General features: G+C 38.1%; 3 protein-coding genes across 5 annotated transcripts; 1 reads left to right on the forward strand and 2 right to left on the reverse strand.

The window, feature by feature from the left end:
* Positions 1-688: 688 nt before the first annotated feature.
* mettl3 (methyltransferase like 3) lies at positions 689-9,943 on the reverse strand. Its single transcript, XM_055198473.2, has 11 exons — positions 9,526-9,943; positions 9,003-9,190; positions 8,439-8,891; positions 8,177-8,352; positions 6,177-6,390; positions 4,377-4,564; positions 4,026-4,064; positions 3,834-3,942; positions 1,297-1,362; positions 1,050-1,162; positions 689-957 (listed from the first exon to the last, which is right to left on the reverse strand). The coding sequence occupies exons 1-11, from the start codon at positions 9,626-9,628 to the stop codon at positions 846-848; spliced, it is 1,761 nt and encodes a 586-aa protein (XP_055054448.2). The 5' UTR covers positions 9,629-9,943; the 3' UTR covers positions 689-845.
* On the forward strand, positions 9,938-11,780 carry pop7 (POP7 homolog, ribonuclease P/MRP subunit). 3 transcript variants are annotated; one of them, XM_055198508.2, is made up of 2 exons: positions 9,938-10,061; positions 10,349-11,780. In XM_055198508.2, the coding sequence occupies exon 2, from the start codon at positions 10,367-10,369 to the stop codon at positions 10,811-10,813; it is 447 nt and encodes a 148-aa protein (XP_055054483.1). In that variant the 5' UTR covers positions 9,938-10,061; positions 10,349-10,366; the 3' UTR covers positions 10,814-11,780. The 3 variants fall into 3 exon arrangements, with proteins under 3 accessions (XP_055054483.1, XP_055054493.1, XP_055054491.1); XM_055198518.2 differs by having other exon boundaries at positions 9,964-10,103; XM_055198516.2 differs by lacking the exon at positions 9,938-10,061 and adding an exon at positions 10,063-10,202.
* Positions 11,781-14,409: 2,629 nt separating this feature from the next.
* On the reverse strand, positions 14,410-22,807 carry epoa (erythropoietin a). The gene is given in 6 exon segments (XM_055198497.2): positions 14,410-15,836; positions 16,272-16,436; positions 18,978-19,061; positions 19,533-19,663; positions 22,560-22,583; positions 22,586-22,807. Coding segments are annotated over 6 exon segments (606 nt in total). The 5' UTR covers positions 22,635-22,807; the 3' UTR covers positions 14,410-15,683.
* Positions 22,808-23,847: the final 1,040 nt, after the last annotated feature.

Raw genomic sequence — 23,847 nt, forward strand, 5'->3', positions numbered from 1 at the left:
GAATTTCTTATTCTTTAGAAGCTTTTCTTTGCATTGCATTTATAAACGTACAGAGTCAAATGGAGATATCTGTCAAGAATTAATCGTTGCTTTTGTTATTACAAACAATTGTGCATCTAGCCGTGTTCAAGTTTACATGTTAAAGGAACAGTATGTAGGATTGTGGCTAAAACTGGTACTGCAATTTGTGGCTAAAACTGGTACTGCAATCACACCACTGGTGGCCAATACACAACATGACAACATAAACATCAGTTGAGGGCTGCAACTCCACTTTTGAAATGACAATATCCTGGCCGGACCACTGTTGTCAGTGATATAAGTATTTGAAATTAAAATGATTTCTTATTGTCTACTGACATATCAGGGCCATTTTATGATTAATTGATATAAATTTCTTACATACTGTTCCTTAAAATACGGTTCTTTGTATCCCAAGTACAGAGTTGAATTTCACCTCTGAACACTACTATGAACGATTTCTGGAGAAGATATTTTGGTCTCTTTTGTATAGGCTACCGGGTATGTTTTTTTTAAAGATACATACAATTAAAAAGAGTCAATTATAATAAAGTCAACAAAACATGTACTTTTGTTTTAACTGTCAACAGTAAAAAACTAACAAATAAAAAAAACTTTAAAACAAAAAAGTGCTTTTTTTTTAAAAGAATTGATCCATGTAGACAAATGAAAACATGGGTCATTGTTTTATTTTAAAAAAGTAAAGTGGTACAAAAGTGTGGTACAGTATCATTTGAAAACATATTCTCATATTGAGAATCTTGAGACCCATGGCACGTCCCGACCAATAAGCTGTACATCTGATCTTCATATCAGTTCAGTCATCACATGTTTTTAGGTTTGGAGATGACCCCATCAGGGTAGCGCTTCTTAAAACGTGAAACAACTTCAGGGTCCAGAAGATGAATACCGTCCAGCTGATTACCAAGAGTTACCCTGTAGGCAAAAATGGGAGTGAGTTAGATAACAAGTGAGAAAATGATATAATAAGTGAATTAACCTTAAATGAAACATTTAAATTGACTCACCAATTAGGCTGCACATTGTGTGGTCTGCCAAACAACTCAATCTTTCGTGTGCCGGGTGACAAACGTTCAATCATTCCATATATTTCATCTGGTTTATGACTAGTGGAGCGGACCTTTCATGTTGACATACAAAATGATATAGATTAAGAAATGTATTCACTATAATTGTGAATTCATTTAAGATTTATTATAGAGTAATCAAACACAAGCGACATATTTAGCTCAGTGATAATTGGTTATGACTAACCTCTGCCACTATGACATCACAATCAAGGCCTCTGTTAAACCCTTGAGGGTTTCCCTTTACTCCCACCTAGAATAAAGAGAAAGAGTATATGTATGCTATTATAAGCAGTCAGCCAGTCAATATCGCAATTAAATGCTTAAAGCTGACTGTAACAGCTGTAACATCATTAACATAGCTACTAAGGAAAAAAACAGCATATGTTTGTCTGGAACTTAAAAGCATCTTAAACGCTTTTCCTCATGGAAGGTTTGCATTTCTTACAAATAAAATACTTCAAATCAATATTTTGTGTTCAAATATTAGCTCACGTGGCAAGCTGTGTGTTAAGCAGGATAATGTAATAATCCCCCTCAGGATTTGTTTCGCATTGGAGTCCTGATCACCCTGTCGGGATTTATTCTGTGATAACAGCTGGCTGCCTGTACATCTTCTATGGGTGTGACAAGATCTCTTAAATATGTATTGCGAAATTAATTCTGTCACGAGATTTCTCATGGAGGTGAAATGCTGGCCGTTTCTCAAACAAAAGGCTACATCCTTAGGAGGTCTCTTTGTAGACTGCTACATAAAAACTGCCTTATTACAGAATAATATCCATTATAAAGTTTACTATTACTTAGTTAATCGTAAATTGCTGTAATATGCTCATGACTTGCGAATGTAATGCTCAGTTAACTAAAATAAACCAGGCTTGCTGATGTATCCATCCTGCATATGCGACCTCCGGAGGATGCAGCTTTCTGTTTGAGAAACGGCCACTGTCCTAATATCAGCACAAAGTTACGTTTCTGGCTTAACCTTTTCCAATGCAATGTGCATGCATTATATTCTGTCTTTTACTGTGTGTGCGTTTTTGTTTGGGTTTCAATAATATTCGTCTGTGAAGTGTCTGTGTAGCGCCCCCTGCAGGCATTTGTTATAATACATAATACTGTTTTTTATTACAAAGGCTACCTACTTATTACTGTAATGTGTTTACTTGTTTTGATGCTTTATTTAAACCAATTATTATTGCGTCGTCATTATTATGTAATTTTAGGATATTGCTCACTTGGGTGTTTTTTATTACCAAAAGATATCAAATTACTTCATTATCAATTAGCAAAATAATTTCAGAGAATTGTTTCTAAACATATCATAAGAAATGTTTTGCTGAAACACGTTATATGTGTTAATTATGCGGTACTGATTTGTGGAGTTACACCGTTAAAGGAAAACACCACTTTTTTATATTTTACTATGTTCTTACCTCAACTTAGACGAATTAATACATACCTATCTTTTTTCAATGCGTGCACTTAATCATTGTACAGTGCGTTGTGCATGTGTTAGCATTTAGCCTAGCCCCATTCATTCCTATGGCTCCAAACAGGGTCGAATTTAAGGGGGTTGCATACTGGCCGCGCAGCTCAGGGTTGTGTCTAGCACAACTCGGAGGTATCGTAAACCGTAAGTGCACATTAAATAGCACGAGCTTCGTCAGATAGCGTCTACTTCAAAATGCTAAATATACGTTAGCAGCCAATGTTAATCGTTAATGATTTGGGACAAATATGATGTTATTTAATGTTAAACTATGTGAGTGGCGCTCTGTGGCGCGACAGGGATTTGAGCAATTTCCTGAGTCGTAGCTGGGCGGCGTGGACAGGCGCCACCTGTCGGCACCGGTGTGCGTATACTCATAGAAAGCAATGTGTTCGAGTTTTTAAGAACGGCGCGGCGCTGAGCTGCGCGGCCGGTGTGCGACCCTCTTTAGAAACCACCAACACTTCCATGTTTTCCCTATTTAAAGACAGTTACATGAGTAGCTACACAAGTTAGTATGGTGGCACAAAATAAAACTTTTGTTTGTAGCCATAGGAATGAATAGGGCTAGACTAAATGCTAACACAATCACGAAACGCTGTACAAAAGATTAAAAGTGCATGCATTGAAAAAAAAAGGTATGTATTAATTCATCTAAGTTGTGGTAAGAACATAATAAAATATTGAAAAACGGTGGTGTTTTACTTTAAACAGTTTTTCCACATTTCTGTTTTCAGGATTATTTTAGCAGGGCTAAAACAGTGGTTCAATGACGGACTGGAGCCACCGAGCATGACCCCTCCCCTAACACATTCACGTGCATCCATTTAGGTTGCAGCGGTATTAGAAAGTTCAGAAAGAGACTCCCAAAAGTGCTATTACGCCATAAAATATAGTTCCTCTTTTAAATCTGCTTAGAAAAGCGCTACTTTTATTTTGTACCACCAAACTTGCTCGTATAACTACTCGTCTTAAATAGGAAAAACGTTGATGTGTTTGGTCACTTCTAACTTTATCTCTAAATGGTACCATTGAATGAATGGGGCTAAGCTAAATGCTATCGAAGCGTCGCAGCGCGCTCCAGCGCTTACGTGCACGCACACAGATGATAGAGGGATGATTCAACAGTTCTTAGTTAAGGTAATAACATATTTTAATATTGAAAATGAGTAGACTATTCCTTTAAGCTCTGTCTGGAAAACCACCCCTAAAAGTTGTTCTTTCTAACATACCAAGCAATGCTCCTTGCCATGATTCAGCCAGTGGCCTGTCCTTCCAGTGCGAATGATTCTCTGAAGCTGGTTGGTCTTCACCCAGATGATCTCATCTACTCGTTCATAGCTAATTCAGTAACCGGAAATTAGTACAAATATTTCAAAATGTCAATCTTTGCATTTGTTATACTTAAATGTATAAGCGCTTACCCCCATAAGCTTAGACACTCTCTGCCCAGTTCCATAGCTCTGCAAAAACAAAAGTTGAACCTGGTTGACCTGATCTTGGATTGTTGCCAAGCTACCATTACATAGTTTCCTTTCAACATATCCACACCATTTATTTATAGACAATATTATCATATGAAGCTTATAATACAGGTACCGTGTATAAAACATAGAGCTTCTGCAGATGTTATGATCACTAATTAATAAATGATCAATAATCATTTAATGACGCATTTTAGTTTACATTCCGCTACTGAGTAAAAGTCTGACTACACTGAGATTGTAGCATGCAAAGATAATCTTTGTGTGCTGCGATCCCCCAGGAGCCCCTACCTTCCTGTCACCCAGAGGAAGAGGAAACCGTCATCCTGCAGAATAGGAATGTTGAGTTTCCTCATCTCGTCATCTGTGAGCGTTCCATATGGAAGCTCCATGTGGATGTCCCACGGTGGGTCGGCCATCACCACGGCAAACTTCCCCAAGATGGACACATCCAGATAACGGATATCACAGCAAATCCACTGAGTTGAAGAGAAAGGTTATATTTGAAACCATCTCAAAAATATATATATTTTTTATTTATCAAAAACGTATATATTTATAAAAAAATTATAATGGGGTGATATCCAGACAGGGTTTGGATAAATTTAGAATCAGGCCTTAGTTATTTTAAAACATGAAAAAACATTACTGGTGTGCATCTGATATATTTTAAGATATTACAATGCAAGTTGTTTTCAATTAAAGCTCCCGTTCTTTCTGTGTTTTGAAGCATTGATTGTGTTTACAGTGCACAATATAACACGTGTTCATGTTTCACGTGTAAAAAACGCAATCTTTTTCCACACAATTTACTTATTTGTATGTTCACTGTCCTCAAAACAGGCTGATGTCTTCCTTGTTCTATAAAGTCCCTCCTTCAGAAATACGTATCGAGTTCTGATTGTGTAGTTTGTTTAGTGTGTTGTAAATCGACAACAGCTTAGCTTAGCAGAGCCGTTTGAGCCAAAGCTGGCGACTGACGTATTCCTGTGGGCGGAGTTTAGTCAAAAACTGTTTTATTGACGCCATTCAATCGGAAAGTAAAGGATTGTAGTCCAAACCGGACGTTCGCTGTAGGCTTTGAAAGGCGAATTCTGTTAAAGAAAATATATCGCCTGGCAATGAACTTTATTATTTTGCAGGTATCATTTATGCTGTTATAGCGACATTACACCCTTACTAAAGTTTGAAAAATGGGATCAGGAAGAACGTGACCTTTTAGACACCTCAAACTTACATTTTAGGCTACGTTTACATGGAAACGATCTTTAAAGAAACCGCAAAAGTGGCATTGCGTTATCACTTTTTATTCCGCGTTCATACGAGCGTTTTGAGGGGGAAATCTGCGTGCATATGGTGACGCAAAAGTGGGTGATATTCGATGTAGTATGCACTCCAGGCAGCTAGGTGGCAATGTGAAGCACTGACACACAACAACACCAAGTCTGTGTGCCTGCGTACAACCTTCTTTCTGGTTCTCCCAGGTCTCGTCCAAAGCCGTCTGGTTTGCCTCTGACGAAATTGGTGCATCAACAGTTTCACTGAGGTAATTAATGCGTCTTCTCTGATCAGTAATACTAGCTCTGAATATTTCGTACAACTGCTGGAAAGACTCTTGTATATTTATCAGAGCTGCTATGGCAACTTGAAGGTCCGACGTATGGAAATAATCCGACATGTTTGTTGTTATTTTCCTAAACTGGCGCATGCCTGTGACGTAAACGCGTACGCGACGAGAGCCACAGTGAGCAGACTTTTGCGTTTTTACTCTTTAGACGAGAATGCGACGGTAGATCGTTTTTAAGATTTGCACTCTGAAGGGTGGTTTCACTTTTTTGCATTTTTAAGCCCCCAAAACGCCGTCGCCGTGTAAACGAAAAGCACATCCAATAAAATATTTTTACTTTTTCACCCTCGAGCGTCCTCGTGTAAACAGGCCCTTAGTCTTGGACTAGACTGAAGCCCCGTCTGGGAAACCGCCCCATAAGATTAAATTTTTTAAATCATAACGAATATGATTTTATAAATACTTAAAGGCTGATGTTATATATTCACTGAGGATGCTGTGGAGAAGGTCAATATGTTTGATACCTGTGAAGGAAACAGCTTGCCCACATTGCTGTCTCCAACAGTGGAGTGAAGCCCAAGCTCAGTGCCCCCGGCCTGTGGCCCCAGTGTGTCACCCTCTGCCTCCGGGGGGCTGTCAATCTCATAATGCACATATTTACAAGTGTCCATGTGGAAACAAGTGTTGAGAAAGGAGCAGTCACCAAGGCTTTCGTCTGTGTGTTTGTTGATTATTCGCCTGCGAGGAACAGTTACACACATTCATCAACAAATGAGCAATTACAAAAAATTATTTGCTCAGATATTATTATAATATTCAGTAGTACTTATGATTATGTGCAAAACATCTGTATTAGTGGTTAACAGATATTATAACAAATACAGAGGCTATTTTGTATGTTTGAGACCTGTGGATTATGCATAATGCTGCATACACACCAAACGCAAAGCATCGCGTTCCTCGCAGGATTTAACTTTGTGTCATGCGAATTTAACTTTGCGCCATACGAAAGAAGCGTTTGAGGCGAATAACGCATGTTTTTGCAGCAGTTGCGCTGCCCAATTTGCATCATTCCCATCGCTCCACGCGAATTTGCATCTTTGCATTGACTTTTTATGTAATTTACTTGCGCAAATCGTTAAATACGCGTTTGGTGCGTACGCTCCATAACAGTGTGAGCTGATTACTGTGTGTGATATTAAGCCTGACAGTGGTGCTAATTTATTGTTGACTGTTAAAGTGCACCTATTTCATTGTTAAAAAACAACGCTATTTTGTGTATTTGGTATAATACAATGTGTTTGCGTGGTTTATGGTTAAAAAAACACATTATTTTCCACATACCGTACATTTTTGTAGCTTTCCTACAAAAAAAGCAAAAGAAAAGCGCTGTGTCCCTGATTGGCCAGCTAATCTGTACGATGTGATTGTCCTGAATACTTCTGACGTAAGCAGGAAATGTGACGCTCCTTACCATGTTTGAAAGATTTTCTCACAGTGCAATGTTAACAGGACTTAACTTACAGGCTGAGTCCAAAGCATGAGGAATTATGATAATGTCGGTCTTCTCTACGTCAACAAGCCCAGGAAGTACTGTTGCCTACAATCCGTGTGTTTGTTGTAGTCCAAGAAAATAGATTTACGTTGGAGACGATAACTCGTGTCATTGTTTACTTTGGGCTATGTACCTTTTGCATGTACTAAATACACACTTACACACCAAAATTGTGAATCGGACCATAGTTGCTCTTTACGCTAGAAGTATAGTCTCGTTTTTACACATTCGCAAGGATCAGTGTACAGCAAGTACACTCACCATTTTTTTTTTACCGCGTAGGTCACGCATATAGGAGAATGTAGTATGTAGCCCAGGAGATGAATTGCATTTTATCACAACGTGCATGCATCAAACGTCTGTGTAAATGTACGAGTCAAATAAACTATGCTTTGCAAAGCTGTGTACACCTAAAAAAGACTACCCTCCGAGCTAGGGTTGTGCCAATAGACGACGATCTTCAGACATATCGCTAATAACGGGCTTTCATGACGATATTTATTTTTATTATCATCATAGTTTCACATTAACATGCACATTGCGTGCTTTTCCTTGCATGAGAAGGTTTATGGGCTTGACTTTGCGCGAGAGAGCTTGTAATGCACAGGGATTCCTTCTTGGACTCTTGCTCAGACCTGAATGTGTGCGGCATGGACTCCTTCAAGCACCTAAACTTGTAATACGCGCTGCTTTGACATTTCCTTAAATAAGTCATATGCATGTAAAAAGTAAACAAATAAATAAATGAGCAAACTACTGCCCCGATAATATCGTGTCTCGGCAATCTCACAGGCTGACAATAGGAAGATCTCAAAATGGGGCATATCGCCCAACACTACTCCAGGCTTTAGCATGCTAAAACACTGTCTGCAACCATAAACATTTCAGCTAGTTTTTAACAAGTTGGTTGTTGTAGCACTAGTCAATCTGACTATCCTAATCCATCCCGGTGTGTGAGTGGGGGCTGACCTGAAGTGCAGCTTTGTGCAGGGTTGAGGTGTGTCCCCCGACAGCACACACTCTTCTTTAGTCCCATGATCACAGAACTCCTGCACTTGAGCTCTGCCTCGTGAGCGAAACTTCTCCACAATGGACTGCTCCTTTGCTGAACTCGTGTTCAAAAGCTCCAAGATCTCTTGGCTCACCTGACAAACAAAACCCCACATACATAAAAATACAAATCACGCATGAAATCTGGAAAAGGCTCTGACTAGCCGCTTCATTACTGCACCTTTTTACTCTGCTGTTCCTTTGTGGACTGCTGACTCAGCAGACTCTCAATCTCCATGTCCAGGTGAGACGCTGGTCCCTTACTGTTCCGCCCCTTTTTCTCAGACCCGCCCCCTCCTCCTCCAGATGACCCAGTATGCTGCGAGTTTGAGGCCGGAGCCAGCGAGACAGAAGATTTCTTGGGTGGGGAAGACGGGGCTTGGAGCAAAGGAGACGAACCCCGAGGTCTTTTTTGATGAATGATGTCATCTCCTTTCCTTTTGATGCCAGCTCTCTGTGGCTGTGCTGCACTTCCAATCATAGCCCATAGTTTGGTGTGATCGACAGAAGTGACGAGGGTGAAGGATGAGGATGAGGGGGCAGTGATGGATGGCTGGCGAACTTCAATGAGCTCTTGAGCAGAAAATTTGAGTAGGAGACTCTGGATGGTGGGGTGGGAAACTGGAGAATCGGACTGAGAAAAAACAAAGAGGAAGGAAAGAAAGAAAATATTGTGAGTGTTTCTGGAATATACATAATAAATTGAAAACACGCGTTCATGTAAAATTGTGGACTGCTCTCTTACCGTGTTTAGCTGGTTAGTAATTGCGAGGGAATCAATGGGCAGAGAAAGGCTCAATTCGGACAGGTATCCCAGCAGCCTTCTCTCTAGTTCTGGATCTGGAGGCTGTTCAACTTCCACCTGTGGTTGACTCTGGACGGCTGGTCCAGGGCTATCACTCCTTGCGGACGCTCCCTCAGCACCTCCAATTTCTGTTAGGAAGACAGGAAAGGAGTTTAATGCTGGAAATTGTACATTTGCACAGTAGCTGATATTATTCAATTGTAGTTTATTAATCTGCACAGTGTTACAGTACTAGTGGTTTAAACTCTTTACACTCTTTTTTTGCGTACGTTCAAAATTCTTCCAAATGTTAGTGTTTAGTATGATCAACCACGTAGCTGTTTGCAAATGTTATTCTTCCATTAATTTCAGAAGTAATTCGATTTATATAGCAAGTTATTAATATACAATTTAAAACACAGTGTAGTTTTGCAGACCCCTATCTAGACTGAAGATCTAGACTGTATTTAGCACACCAACATACCAATGCCCAGTTGATTGGTGTCTTTTCTTCTCCTCTGCAGCCTCTCTCGCAGGGAGTCCAGCTGCTTTTTGTGCGCCTGGATGTGACTCCACGTGTCAGACATCGCTTAATTTCAGCCACATAAACGTCAACCAGAAAAAGCTACAAATAACTAGTTTTCATTGATGTTTTTTACGCAGAGTAAATAACCGCTGCGCCTGTGGGGTTCGTAAACACACCGCCAATTGCTATTTCAAAATAAAAGACTCCTGCCACAAAACAACGACCTCACATTTTAGCTTTATAATGATACTGATAAAAATTTGTAAAATTAATGTTTCTTTTATATGCTAATGCATACATGTATGTTTTATTTATTAAATCGTAAAATGTTAAGTATAAAACTTTAACAGTAAATCGAACAATAGAAGCAGTTCCGGTGACTGCGAGTTCATTTCCGGGAAACGAAAACATCCGCAACGCTAACACGCTGACAGTTTATATTATTTACCAGGTGTTAAACGTGCATTTTGAAGACAAGTTCTGCAAATCGCAAGGTACAAATCGAAAAAGAACGATCTAAATATTTAAACGGCAATGTTAGTTATCTCACAGTTGTCATAAAATGATATTTATACGACCAACCGCATTCTCCGACATAAATAATGTTTAATAAATGTGTTTTACTTGAAATTAAGGTAAATGTGAAATATATTTACAAATGCACACCTTTCTTACATGTCAGCTGTGTACCGTGATTACCGTGAGAGCTTTATTATAAATCAGATTATTATTAAACCTTGATTAACCTGGATGTCTGATTCTGTGCGTACTGTTTCCCCAGCATTACTAATCTGTTAACATGGCCGAGCCACGAAGTCCGGTGTCCGCATCTGTACCCCACAATCCGATCGCGATGCCCACCCCCGAGGGCTCTTCTCTAGAGATGGACCCGATGGAGTACACCCTCCGCAAGCGCCTGCCCCGCAAACTTCCCAAACGGCGGAACGACGTCTATGTCAATATGAAAACGGACTTTAAAGCCCAGCTGGCGAGGTGTCAGAAACTTCTGGACACTCACAGGGAAATCTGTATACACGGGCTGGGACTGGCGATCAACCGGGCCATTAACATCGCCCTGCAGCTTCAGACGTCCAGCCAGGGTGCGCTGCAGCTGGCGGCCAACACCTCCACCGTTGAGCTGATCGACGATCTGGAGCCTGAAGATCCGGATGAGGCGGGAGAGCCGCTCACACGCACCCGCAATAATTCGGCCATCCACATCAAAGTGTTTTATCCAAGTGCGTAAAGCCAGGATGTTTTTTTTTTATTACAAGTGAAGCAAGGACTTCATGAACATTATTTCATCTCGATGTTGTGAATCGGTGCTGTTTAATGTTATGCCTTTACGTATTACAAATACATGTGGTCTTTTTTTGTTTAAAAAATGCAAATTGTGCCATACATATAGTCATGAAGATTATTTAAGTGGAAAGTAAAGAGAAAACCATAGATCTTGTGTTGTAACAATTTATTTAGATAGTATTTAGCAAAATAGTTTTGGATAGTGAGAACTGGCATGGTAAAGTTAAAACAACCAAAACATTGTTGCTGAAATACACAGTATATTTAACAAACAATGAGTCTCTCGTATCACTGAAAAATATTTACTTGAACCATTCCCCTAATATTTATGCAGAAACAGATAGATAGATGACACAAGGTAATCTAGTAAAAAGTACTGAAGGCATTTAAAGGGATAGTTCATCCAAAAATAAAAATTTTGTCATCATTAACTCACCCTTGTGTTGTTCTAAACTTGTACGAGTATCTTTACTTGGTTGAACACAAAATAAGATATTTTGATATGTGATGGCAAGCAAATAGTTTCCACTACCCATTGACTTCCACTGTGTGCCTATGACAGAAATTCATCAGTACTTTTTTTGGTGAACTACCCCTTTAAATGCCGTTTAACAGGGTTCCCACGCGTCCTGGAAAACCTGGAATTCCTAAATTGAATGAGTAATACATAAATTGTACTGGAAAATCTTGAAGTTGTCCTGGATTTTAAAAAGCGTTCTTATTTAAAGGGATAGTTAACAAAACTTTTGTCATCATTTACATTTTATAATTTGGCAGATGCTTTTATCTAAAGCGACCTACAATTAGTATGCACCGGGCAGCACTGCAAAGCAAACGGGTAAAGTGCCTTGCTCAAGGGCACTTCAGTCAGTCCAATTCGAACTGGGTGTGCACAAATGTTCGAATATTCGTTTCTGAAAAATAATCCTTCGAAAATTACCAAGTCACCAGGGTTAAGCCTTTATTAGAATTGTCTCGTCTTATGTAACACGTTTTTTACTTCATATGTAATGACTTATAATATATAGAATATAAAAAAATCATTTGTAGGCTATGTGTTCCTAAATCTTTGTTCACTAACATCTCAAGCTATAGTTCAAATGTCTGCCAAATGCGTATTAAATACACACAGCGGCCTGCAAAGAACGCATGATATAACTGGTGAGCATCAGAATTCAATAACATTGTATTATTTTTTTATGCAATAAAGTAATGTAAAATGTAATATTTAACTTAATGTATTACCATAACCAATTGGAGCGGTTTTTGTGTAGTAATCAGCAGGATTAGTAAATATCTTCCTCAGATGATGTTCACGTAATAAACAGCACAACAAGCACATTGTTTTTAGGATCTGAACAGTCGGCATGAAAGTATCCAACCATTTGCTTTATTTATTATCATTATGAAGGCAGATATTCTTGTCGGATCAGGTTTGTCACAGGGAGTTGGCAGCGCTTTTTATCTGTTGGCTTGTTCTGGCAGAGGAACAGACTTTCAGTAAATAGGCCTATATGCAAATTTTTCTGATCAAGAAAATGAAATAAACAAGAGAATTATATACCACAGACTCGGTATACACCAATATTATATTCTCTATATAGTTTGTTTTTGATGATACTATTCAATGATAATAATAAGCATGATGTTAAATTGTGACAATAAAAATGTAAAAAAATGACATCTTAATTTAAATAAGTATACGAATGTTCGCTTTTTATGAGCTCAAATATTAGAATATGAAAACTACCCATCCCTGACCTGACCTTCACTGAGCTGCAGATTGATCCCAAACTATATACATTTCTTTGTTCTGCACAAAGGAAATATTTGGAAGAATGTGAGTAACCAAACAGATCTATTTATTTATTATATATTATATCAGTAATTATTTTACCTACGATAGCAGTAAAATTAGGTCTGTTTGGTTACATAACTGATGACAGAATTTTTGTTATTAATGGACTATCCCCTTAAGTAACAAGCAATCACATTTAGAGTTTGTCTAAAAAAGTTTTCGTTAGCAGAAAGCGCTCTGCCAAGTTGAAATACTATGATTATCCTGAGATAAAATGACCATTGTGAAACCGTCATGGCAATTTTTGTGGTCCTGGCTCCTAAACGTTGGTCCTACGTCTATGACTGTGTTTACAACCAGTGAACCCTGATGACATTTACTGACTTGGGCCATAGAAAACGATTTAGGTACCATCATTGTACAGGCTACATACATGTCATACCTATGTTTATTAGATCTATGTCATGCAGTGTGACCATGATCATGATCTTATAAGATAATTCTTCGACAGGGACTTTACTGTGTACATGTTATTTGTAAAATATATCCTGTCCGTATAGAGCTTGCTTTAATAATATTTAAAAAGTCTGATGTATTTTAACATATGTGAATTTCTAGCTTCAGCAAATGAGCTGATCTCGTCGGCACTAAATAGCAGTGCCATGGTTGGATAGTGCAGATTAAGGGGAGTTATTATCCCACTCTGACATCACAAGGGGAGCCATATTTCAATGACCTATTTTTTCACATGCTTGCAGAGAATGGTTTACCAAAACTATGGGTTGATCTTATTCACATTTTCTAGGTTGATAGAAGTACTGGGGACCAATTGTAACACTTAGGGGTGGTTTCCCGGACAGGGATTATCTTATGACAGGACTAGACCTTAGTTTAAATAGAAAATATAACTAGTTTGAACAAACATACCTTACAAAAACATAACTTGTGTGCATTTTGAGGCCAAACTAAGTGTACTGATGTATTTTAAGATATGTCAGTGCAAGTTGTTTTCTGTTTGGACAGCTCTTACATTTATTTTAGTCTAGGACTAGTCTAATCCCTGTCCGGCAAACTGCCACTTAAACATGGAAAAGTCAGATTTTCATGATATGTCCCCTTTAAGACATTTGACTGTTCAGGTGTGTGTTTATCAAAAAATAATGCATACCTGTGGAACATTTCTCAACCAATCAGAATAAAGCATTCAATAGCCCTATGGTATAAGCAATTATATTTTTAAAGGTGCAGTGTGTAATTTTTAGAAGGATCTCTTGACAGAAATGCAAAATAATATACAAAACTATATTATCAGGGGTGTATAAAGACCTTTTATAATGAACCCTTATGTTTTTATTACCTTAGAATGAGACATTTTTATCTACATAAACAGAGGGTTCCCTTACATGGAAGTCGCCACTTTGTGCCGCTATGTTTCTACAGAAGCCCTTAACGGTCAAATGTTTCTTATGAAGCTGTCTCCGAAGATGACATATTTGTTTGCTGGTGGCTACCGTAGCTTCTCTATGCATTTTAAAAGCGAGAGGTGAGCAGTTAACTGAGCCGTTGCAATTCGCAACCTCACCAGTAGATGCCACTAAAATTTACACACTGCACCTTTAACCATGTACAGAGTGGATATTTTGTTGGTGACTAGTTTGGGTCTGTAGCAGACAGCTTATCAAAGTGGTGGTTCATTTTTTGTAGTGCGACTAAAACCATTAATTCAGAAGAGGGACACAATATATGGCAAAACTGCAGCTTTTTAATCCATTTACAGCTTTGGCATAATATATGCCTTACATTCTCTCTACCATTCCTACAAAAAGGTTATTTCACTGAATCGTGTATTTACAGAATGGTGAGCAGTCAGAGAGATGCTTTATAAGACAGAAAGACGAACTTCCTTTCTCACTGATTTTATAATTAGATCTTAGCTACGAAAATACTTTGTAGTTTAACAGCAAATTACATTGTGACGGAACAGCAAAATAACAGGAAAAAACAGCTTTGTTGCCTCCAGGCAGTGACTGACAGATGTAAAAAACAGGGTATTTTTGCAAAAATACAAACACAAACAAGTTAAACAAACAGAAATGACAAAAAAAAATCATGTCCCATGAAAGCAAATAGCTTCGTGAGTCCAGTGGAAGTGAGGCAGGATGTTCGTCACACACTAATCAATATTGTTCCTGGCAGTGGCGTTATCTGCACAAGACTGTGCTCCTCAACGTAATTCAGACGTGAGCAGTGATAACTAACGCAGAGCCTCATCAGCCTCTCACGATATTTTCCGATTCCCAACAAAAGCAGCAATCCAGTCCTTCCTCCTTTTCACCCAAAATGACCCGTAACAAATCCCCGTTTTACAACCTTCCTCCCATGACCATTTATACAGTCCCTGCAGCATTCTTAAACACATACACTTTAACACAGTGAAATTAATATAAAACCCACAGTGCATAATTCAATCTGATAAATATTCTTTATGAACAGTTCATTGTTTGGAGGTGCTTGAGGCAGAAGTAGAAAAAGACATCTTCACATAAACATCTTCAAAGAAGAACTTGCAAAGCCAGTGATTCCAGCTCTAAGAAATACACCATCTATATAAATAATGACAATTTCATTAGCAACACAAAACACGTAAAGAGTCTGGGATGAATCTTCTTATTGCTGGGCAACATCTTTTGTATGGGCAAAGAGGAGTGATATTTGACAGTTGTTTGGTTCCTGGTTGATTTTGTCAGTCGATGCAGGTGCATGGGTTTGCGAATGCTCAACACATGTAGACCGCCTTAATCATGCCACGCGGTTAAGGCATTCTGGGGGATGTAGTGTGTGGGGGGTATACAGAGGTTTGTCTCTTTCCCCTTACGAGTACATCTTTCAAAATATCTCTTTCAAAAAGTGCTACAACTTCCGGTCGTTTCTCCAAACTTTGGTAATATATCCAAAGAAGTTAAGTCCATGTCCATATAAGAGCTCCAACTTATTTGGCCCTTTCCCTTAAGTTTTATCAGCTGACAGCCTGATCACAGACAGGTGCATTGGCAAGCAGATGGCGCACCTTTCCCCGCAGAAAGTTGATGTGGACCCGAAACAGCTCTGAAACCGAGGACACTCTTTGTGTCTCCGGACCCTCTTCATTACTGGTTGAAGGCACATATTCCTGTGGAACAGAGAGTACAAATCTTTAGTCACCATTATATCTATTTACCCAAGTCAAACAGCCACTGATTGTATACACTATGACTCAACCACAGGGTGAAGGGGCATGCACTATTTCTCAAGCTGTCATAAGTGTACAACTGCACACTGCACATTATTTGTATGACACCCATGCACTTTTCCAGTTCCTGTGGCTTGAATGGTAGAGCACAGAGTTTGCACTGCCAAAGTCAGGCATGTAAGAGGAACACACAAACTTATGTACATCTTAAATGCATTGAAAGGCACTTAAATCATCGCATTTAAAATGTGATCCATTTGAAAAACAACATTGTTGTAGTGCTTAAATGTAGTTCAGTGTCAATGAAAAATGCTAAATTGCATCCCACAACAGAGACTATAAATCAGTTGTTTGTTTGCTTTACGGATGACTCACCGGTATGCTGAGACTTCGCAGCACCTGTCTGATGCTGCCAATATTTCTTATACTGGACTCTATGTAGGTGTGTAGTACGTCAGTTTGATTATATGCCTGTAGTGAGCTGATGGCCTCGTTTAGCACCTGCAGGCCTGACTGGACCTCCTGCGCTTGCTCCTGTATCTGAAGCGACAGACATTCATAAAAATCCACTTATAAAAACATATAAAAACAAAGTCGGATGTTAATGGCATCTGTTAAAGGGATACTTCACCAAGAAATGAAACTTCTGTCATCCTTTACTCACACTTAAATGGATAGTTTACCCAAAAATGAAAATAATGTTATTAATGACTCACCTTCATGTCGTTCCAAACTTGTAAGACCTCTGTTCATCTTCGGAACACAGTTTAAGATGTTTTATATTTAGTCAGAAAGCTTGTTGACCCTTCATTGAAAATCTATGTACGGTATACTGTCCATGTCCAGAAAGTTCATCATCATCATCAAAGTAGTCCATGTGACATCAGTGGGTCAGTTAGAATGTGTTGAAGCATCAAAAATAAAGTTTGGTCCAAAAATAATTAAAATTACAACTTTTCTTTTCTTCCGCGTCTGTTGTAAAGCACACGCGCGAGACCAAAGTCTCAGGACTCCAGTGACGTTGATGACATACAACGCGGCTAATGTGTTATCTGGTGTGCCCCAGTTGGTCTTTTTTGTTTTTTTTGTGCGCCCAGGCTTCGTTTACAGTTTACAGAGGGAGACGCACGCTGTAAGTTTGAAAAAAAAAACTTCACAAACATGTCTGAGGATAACACGTCATTCGCTTCACTGCAGTCACGTGACTTTAGTCTTGCGCATGCGCTTCACAACAGACGCGGAAGAGAAGACAATGCTGAATAAAGTTGTAATGTTTGTTATTTTTGGACCAAAATGTATTTTCCAGCTTCAAAACATTCTAACTGACACACTGATGTTACATGGACTACTTTGATGATGTTTTTATTACCTTTCTGGACATGGACAGTATACCGTGGATTTTCAATGGAGGGTCAGAAAGTTCTCAGACTAAATATAAAACATCTTAAACTGTATTTCCAAAGATGAATGGAGGTCTTACGAGTTTGGAACGACGTGAGGGTGAGTCATTTATGACATTATTTTCATTTTTGGGTGAACTATCCCTTTAGGTTTTCCAAATATGTATAAATTTCTGTGTTCTGCTAAGCACAAAGGAAGATTTTGTAATCAAGCATGAAGCAGGAGAACCATTTACAAGTAGGAAAATACCATTGATGCTCCAAAAATAACTCCTAAAATATCTTCATTTGTGTTCAGCAGAAAAAAGAAGTTTATACAGGTTTGGAAAAACCGGAGGGTGAGCAAATAATGATTTTGTGTGAACAACTCTCTTTTAAAGGTGCCACGTGACAAGACTTTTTTAAGATGTAAAATAAATCTTTGGTGTCCCCAGAGTACATATGTGAAGTTTTTCAAATTTAAATTACCTATTATTTCATTTGCTTGCAGAGAATAGTTTACCAAAACTAAGTTACTGGGTTGATCTTTTCACATTTTCTAGGTTAATAGAAGCACTGGGGACCCAACTATAGCACTTAAACATGGAAAAAGTCAGATTTTCCCCTTTAAAGTGAAATTGGCAGGCACTAGGGCATATCCTGGGACAATTTATTGAATATTTATCACATATTTGGTATAAATTAAATGAAACAAATCAAACTGTATGAGAACTAACACTCTTGTGCAGATGAATGTTTTTGAGTACATACTGTTGCGTTCATGTACTGTATATAAATTGAATTTTTGCTCAATTAAATTGTGGCATTAAAGCTGGAATCCATAACTTTTTGGGTTAAAAATTAAGAAAAAAATCAGTTACTAACCAAGTATTTTGAAAAATTGCCTCCTTACCCTGATTTGCAAAAGTAAGCTTATATTACCGATAGGGGTGGGCCGATACGATATTCAGTATCGATATTAGTCTGATATTGGCGAAAATGGCCAGATAGAATATTTTAGAAGTCGGGGAGTACAATCCGATCCAATACCAACACAACACATCCACCAACCCAGACCTTGGCAACTTGTGGTAAAGCGCGACTTGCTGAGCAACATGAATTTGCACAAGGTTGCACTTTAAATTGTCCAAAGTTACACCTTAAATTTCATTTTGAATTTTTGTGCTGACTAACTAAAAATGTTGCTACTAGTCTGTTTGAAACATTTAAATAAAAATGAAGCAGCAGTATGCACAATGTTTCATTGAGTCTTGAGTCATTTGTTGCACAGTAAAACATTTGAGTTCTGTAGCTCTGTTTAAGCTTTTTGTAGGGCCAACAAATTTGTTATTTGCAGCTTAATTGATTAAAAGGGAGATAGAAACGGTATTGGCTCGGTATCGACAGATACTCAAGGTTGTGCTATCGACATCGGTTTTAGACATAAAAAAGTGGTATCAGCCCAGCCCTAATTACCAGCGATTTTGTTAACTTGAACTGTCTGGTACGTTTTCATGGTTAATGTCAACGTCGCGCTTCAACGCATGTAAAGATACGTACATAAAGTAGTCTGCAATTTTATGTTTATTAGGGAGGAGAGGTTATGGACTGCCTGCAGCTTTAATAAAAAAATTAGGGCAACATTTGCAATAAAATCTATATATGATTCTCACAACTTGGCATACAAAAAAACCCTACTTACATTCATCGCATCCCACACTTGAAAATCAACACTCGTCAGAGGAACAGTGAGATTTGTTACAATGCTGCAATCAGAGCAAATTCTCTGAGATAAAAAGAGAACAAGCACAAGGTGAGGATTCTCTAAAAATGTACAGTACTGCCATTCACAAGAAAATGAAACTTCTCTCATATATTATTTATGACATTTTATATGTATATGACCTGCTCCCTTTAAATAAACACACAAACAAATAATTTTATATTAAAATGCTGTAATTCTATCCTATATGGGGGTCAAAAAGGTTGAATCTGCAAAAAAAAAAACATTAATCGGTATCTCTATTCTGCTTTGAATGTGCAATGTATCAATCACTAAATATGCTCAAAATATGGCATACAACCCACAGGAGTCATTCGAATTACTTAAATTATGTATTTTTGTGGTTTTTGGAGCTTTATCATTTTGGCACCTACATAAGAACACAACACAATAGCATTTTAATAATAAACTCCTATTTATGTTTAACTGAAGAAAGTCATAAAGGTCACAGCCTACATCCATTACTTGTCTTACCATGGCAGCCTCTGCATCCCAGGCCTCCTTGATGAAATGGTCGAGGACGCGCAGGTCACAGATGGGGCGTAATGGGGAGGACAGGCCTGGACAGGTCCACTCCAGCACCATCAGCAGTAAGGCAAAGAGTCCTGATACAAACAAATAAACATAAGTTGGAGAGATGCACTCATATTACCAGAATCATGAGATGTGCAATACCAGTTATGCTATTTCTCCATTCATTGTTATGTAAATATGGTCTTGTGTGTCAAAAAGCCTATAATTGTCTAAATACAAATCATCTAAATATCTAGAAGTAAGCTGAGTTTTTAGACAAATGAAGAGTTTCGTTGCAAAACGAGATAAATCCCTTTTTTAACATTTTTGTCAAAACATGTTTATTATTATGTTATCATTTTATTATTTTTTTTTATGGTGCTACTTAGCTGTATTTTTTAAGTTATGAAGTTTTAAATAAAAAAAAACCAACTGCAGTTGAATTTAAATTAATTGGAATGCACAACCAAAAAACAAGATTTCTGAACAATTAACAAAACGGTGGTTATCTCGTTTTGCAACGAAACTCTTCAAATAATGACAGACAATTGTCTCTTTGTAGTGGCAACAATGTAATCTACAAATTCAATAATCTTCTCATGTTACTTTTTCTACTTCTGTGCTTAAGCCATAGGGCTCTATGTCTCTATTGCACTCATTCATTTCTTTTTATCCTAGGAAAATTTTGAATGCCCTCTTTCATTATTAGAAGGCTATGACGCAGTAGGACTCGAATCAAAGCAAAATGCACCCTCTGGAGATGCCAAGTCATCTCGTCCTGATGTACTTCTGAGCATCATGAGGCATTACAGGTTGGGTAAAAATGCGGACTCTGAGACAAGGCTCAGTTTGACAAATCACCGCACAGCTTTTTCTTATCTTGGCAGAGAATGGTGCCTTGTCACGAAGGCAGCAGAAGTTCAGTTGACACTGTGACCTATCCAAAAACTAAGAAGTGTTGCAGAGCCACAGACCATGAATGCTACAGAATGCACGTCCGCCATCTAATCAGCAAATCCCTAGCAGCTTTTCCTGGAACTAGACCTATACTTTGTGTGACCAAGCCTCCAGCATTACACAGTCATATGATTTCAATAAATGCTGACAGTTCAAAGCCAGAATGGCCTCCCACACTTAAATGTATAGATATATGGTGCTTTATTAACCTGGGCAGCTCCTGACTCATTCATTTACCCAGTTACTAATAAGGTCATTTAGAGGCCACCATGCATGTATGTATACATTTTTGAAATACCTGACTAACGGTCTTAAAAATGTGGTGAAAATTAGCCAAATTCTAGACAAGGGTAGCTATCTATTGAAAATGCCACTTTTTGGATACTTACAATTTTGATGAGTTTAATATTATTTAAAATGTGCTAAAATATATAAATAAAGAATGAGCGTTTCTAAACTTTTGAACGGTGTTGGATACAATAATGGGTTAACTACAGGAACCAGCTTTAAAGGCACTTGATGAAGAATGTGCTAACTCTTTATATCCCTGTGCAAACACATACACTTGACACTGTCACTGAATGGGAAAGTGATAGGAACAGGAAGAGGGGTAGAGACCCTCCCGAATAGCCTTTCAGCAGAGGGCACACTTAACCACGTGCTGGGTTTGAAGTTTAAGGACTTGAAGTTAGGATCTTAGCCAATGTAAAAGGTAACAGGGAATGTGCCAAAGCTAAATGCCAACAACTAGAGTCTATTTTCTGCCTTGCAAATAAGAGCGCTGAGATAAAAGCAAGTTTTACCCTTGAATAAAATCAACAAACATTTCAGCACCTTGACTGTTGTGAACAAAAATCCACTGCATGTACACATTATGTAGGATTATGGAACTCAATGAAAGTTAAAGCAAAACACAATATACGTCATTCCACCTTGATCAATGCTATCACTTTCAATACAGTCCAGTATGTTGTAATAATGTTATTTATTAGTCAAGTCATTTTTTCTTAAAAAGGAACAATCTGAGAAGCTATTTATAGAGTTAATATTTGCAAAGTCACTGTCATACATTTTGCAGGTCTATTGTAAAGTTTTCATGATGCAGCAGTTTTTACATTGAGTCAGCTCTCATGTAAAGCTCATGCAAAGGCGCGAGGTCATCAATGGGAAATTTCTTAACAATGTTTCCAATAAAACACCTGCAACCCATCAGTTAAAGGACTCAGTGAGGGGTTATCACAGCTTTTAACTTAATTTCTTTTTCTCATTTAACAAGATTCAATTATGTCACTGTCTTATTTAAACATATACTATTTGCTTCTTCACCACAAGACATTCGCACGTCTCATTCCTACTCTTTAAAAGTTAAAATAATATTACCCGTAGCTAAATGAAGCCATAAACGACACAATAGCTGAGCAATTCAAATCCAATAGTTAAAGCAGGACTAGACTTAACCCAAACAGCTTTAAAACGCCAAAAAGCTATTTAAAACAAATACGCATGCACGCAAAATCACTTATAGTAGCAATTGCAAGATCTGTATTGTGTTGATAGGTACTGACCTCGATAATTCAAACGTTATAAACTTGGAAAAAAGATCTTATTCTGAAAATAAACTCACCTGAACTGTGAAACATTCGCAAAGCAGCTTGGCATTTTTCAAACACATGATTAAAAATGACAAATATGGTGCAGAGACGGCTCAAATGGTCGTGCAAAAGACATCGATAGACGGGAACACAAACGCATCCAACCCTGCGCGCCGCTTCCAAGTACTGTCAATGAGACTCACTAACGCACGAGCAAATACAATGACAGAAGAGGCACGTACGTCGACCCGCCAGGCTTTGCATCACCCTATTGGCAAGCTTTCTATGAATGTAAATCTACTATGACTCCACGAAAGCGATATCGCGGTTTTAGCCGAAACCGCTGGAACGCGCGCTGCGCGAGAGGTGGAGAAAAGATCGAAAGCCACGAAATGTTGAAGCCCACGTGAAAAAGCCTGAGGTGATTTAATTTACTCACTGGGTATCTGCATCTCAGAATCCAGTTCCTTACAGGATCCTCTCCGTTTTGACCATGGCTCCGTCTATTGCCCATTAATTGCAACCGAAGCTTTTTAAGGTATTGTCAGCACTCATCGGTTCCGTAATATTTATTTTTTCCAATCCATGACTTTGAAAATAAAATTAAATATAACAGTGATAGCTATCTGATCAACTTCCTGTTTTGGAAAGGTTTTGGTGTTTCATTGTTGCTCACATAGCCTAATCTTCTCCAAAGTCGTCAACAAAAGTAAATAGTGTCCCAAAAATGCTTCCTCTCAGAGTAGTTTCTACAAATGATCTTTTAGCTGCTTTTTTCCACTTGGGATGCCTCCTAAATAAGGGGTGCCAATAAAGAGGAAAAAAGGAAGACGTGTGCACATTCCTTGGTTTCTCTTTAAAAGATATGCAAATAGCCTATATTTATGAAGACAGAAAGTTCAAGGACATATTTTATATTCATAAGCATTGGTTCCTGTCCACATTTTAACAGTATACAGCATATACATTTAACAGTTTATATACTTGACCAAGAACATTGGCACTTGAAACTACTGCCAACTGACTGACCAAAAAGTTGATGAAGACAACCATTCACTCAAGATGCTCCAGGAGAACCTCACCAAAAATAAACTGACCCCAAATCAAAAACCCTGAATAGAAAGCATGCTGCAACTGCAATTTGGAGCATCTTCATCTACTACTGTCAATTACAACACATGGATATAAACAAGCTGCTGATTACATCATTCCTGTGACATTTCTCTGTCATATTAACTCCACCTATATTTGTAGATTTTCATTAACATAATTGTGTACCCCCACAAGCCCCTTCATTGCAAACAGTGTGTAAAAATGATTTACTTTATCACTCCAAATTATGAGCAAGTGAATCATTATTAATAAACTAAAAATAATAGCCAATAATGATTTTTTTTTACAGACCAAGTTTGAGCTTTTATATTTTTGGAAGTTGTTTTAGACGCTATGAGGCACTGATTAATCTCAATAAAGGCAGAAATCTTCATTAGTTTTGATTATAAAACATACAATGTTTTGCCAAATCGTATCATCAAAACAGAACTATATTCAATACTGTGCTTTAAATGTTGTCATCACAGAATAATGAATAATCTATACAGTGAGGTTATCCATGCATGCAGGTAAACTTACTGGTCACTGCTGAGACAAGAGCGTATTTGCAGAGTTCAAAGCTCCTAAATTTATCAATGTACCCTCAGGGATCAATAAAGTTTATCTATCTATTC

Source organism: Misgurnus anguillicaudatus, chromosome 21 (assembly GCF_027580225.2).
Source record: "Misgurnus anguillicaudatus chromosome 21, ASM2758022v2, whole genome shotgun sequence".
In the NCBI taxonomy this organism is placed as follows: Eukaryota; Metazoa; Chordata; class Actinopteri; order Cypriniformes; family Cobitidae; genus Misgurnus; species Misgurnus anguillicaudatus.

Excerpts from the sequence above, each read along its gene's own strand:
- mettl3 (XM_055198473.2), bottom strand. The coding sequence starts at position 9,628 with ATGTCTGACACGTGGAGTCACATCCAGGCGCACAAAAAGCAGCTGGAC. Across the intron at positions 8,353-8,438 it reads AGGAACAGCAGAGTAAAAAG|GTGAGCCAAGAGATCTTGGA; the intron begins GTGCAGTAATGA and ends TTTGTTTGTCAG. Across the intron at positions 6,391-8,176 it reads TGCACAAAGCTGCACTTCAG|GCGAATAATCAACAAACACA; the intron begins GTCAGCCCCCAC and ends TGTTCCTCGCAG.
- pop7 (XM_055198508.2), top strand. The coding sequence starts at position 10,367 with ATGGCCGAGCCACGAAGTCCGGTGTCCGCATCTGTACCCCACAATCCG.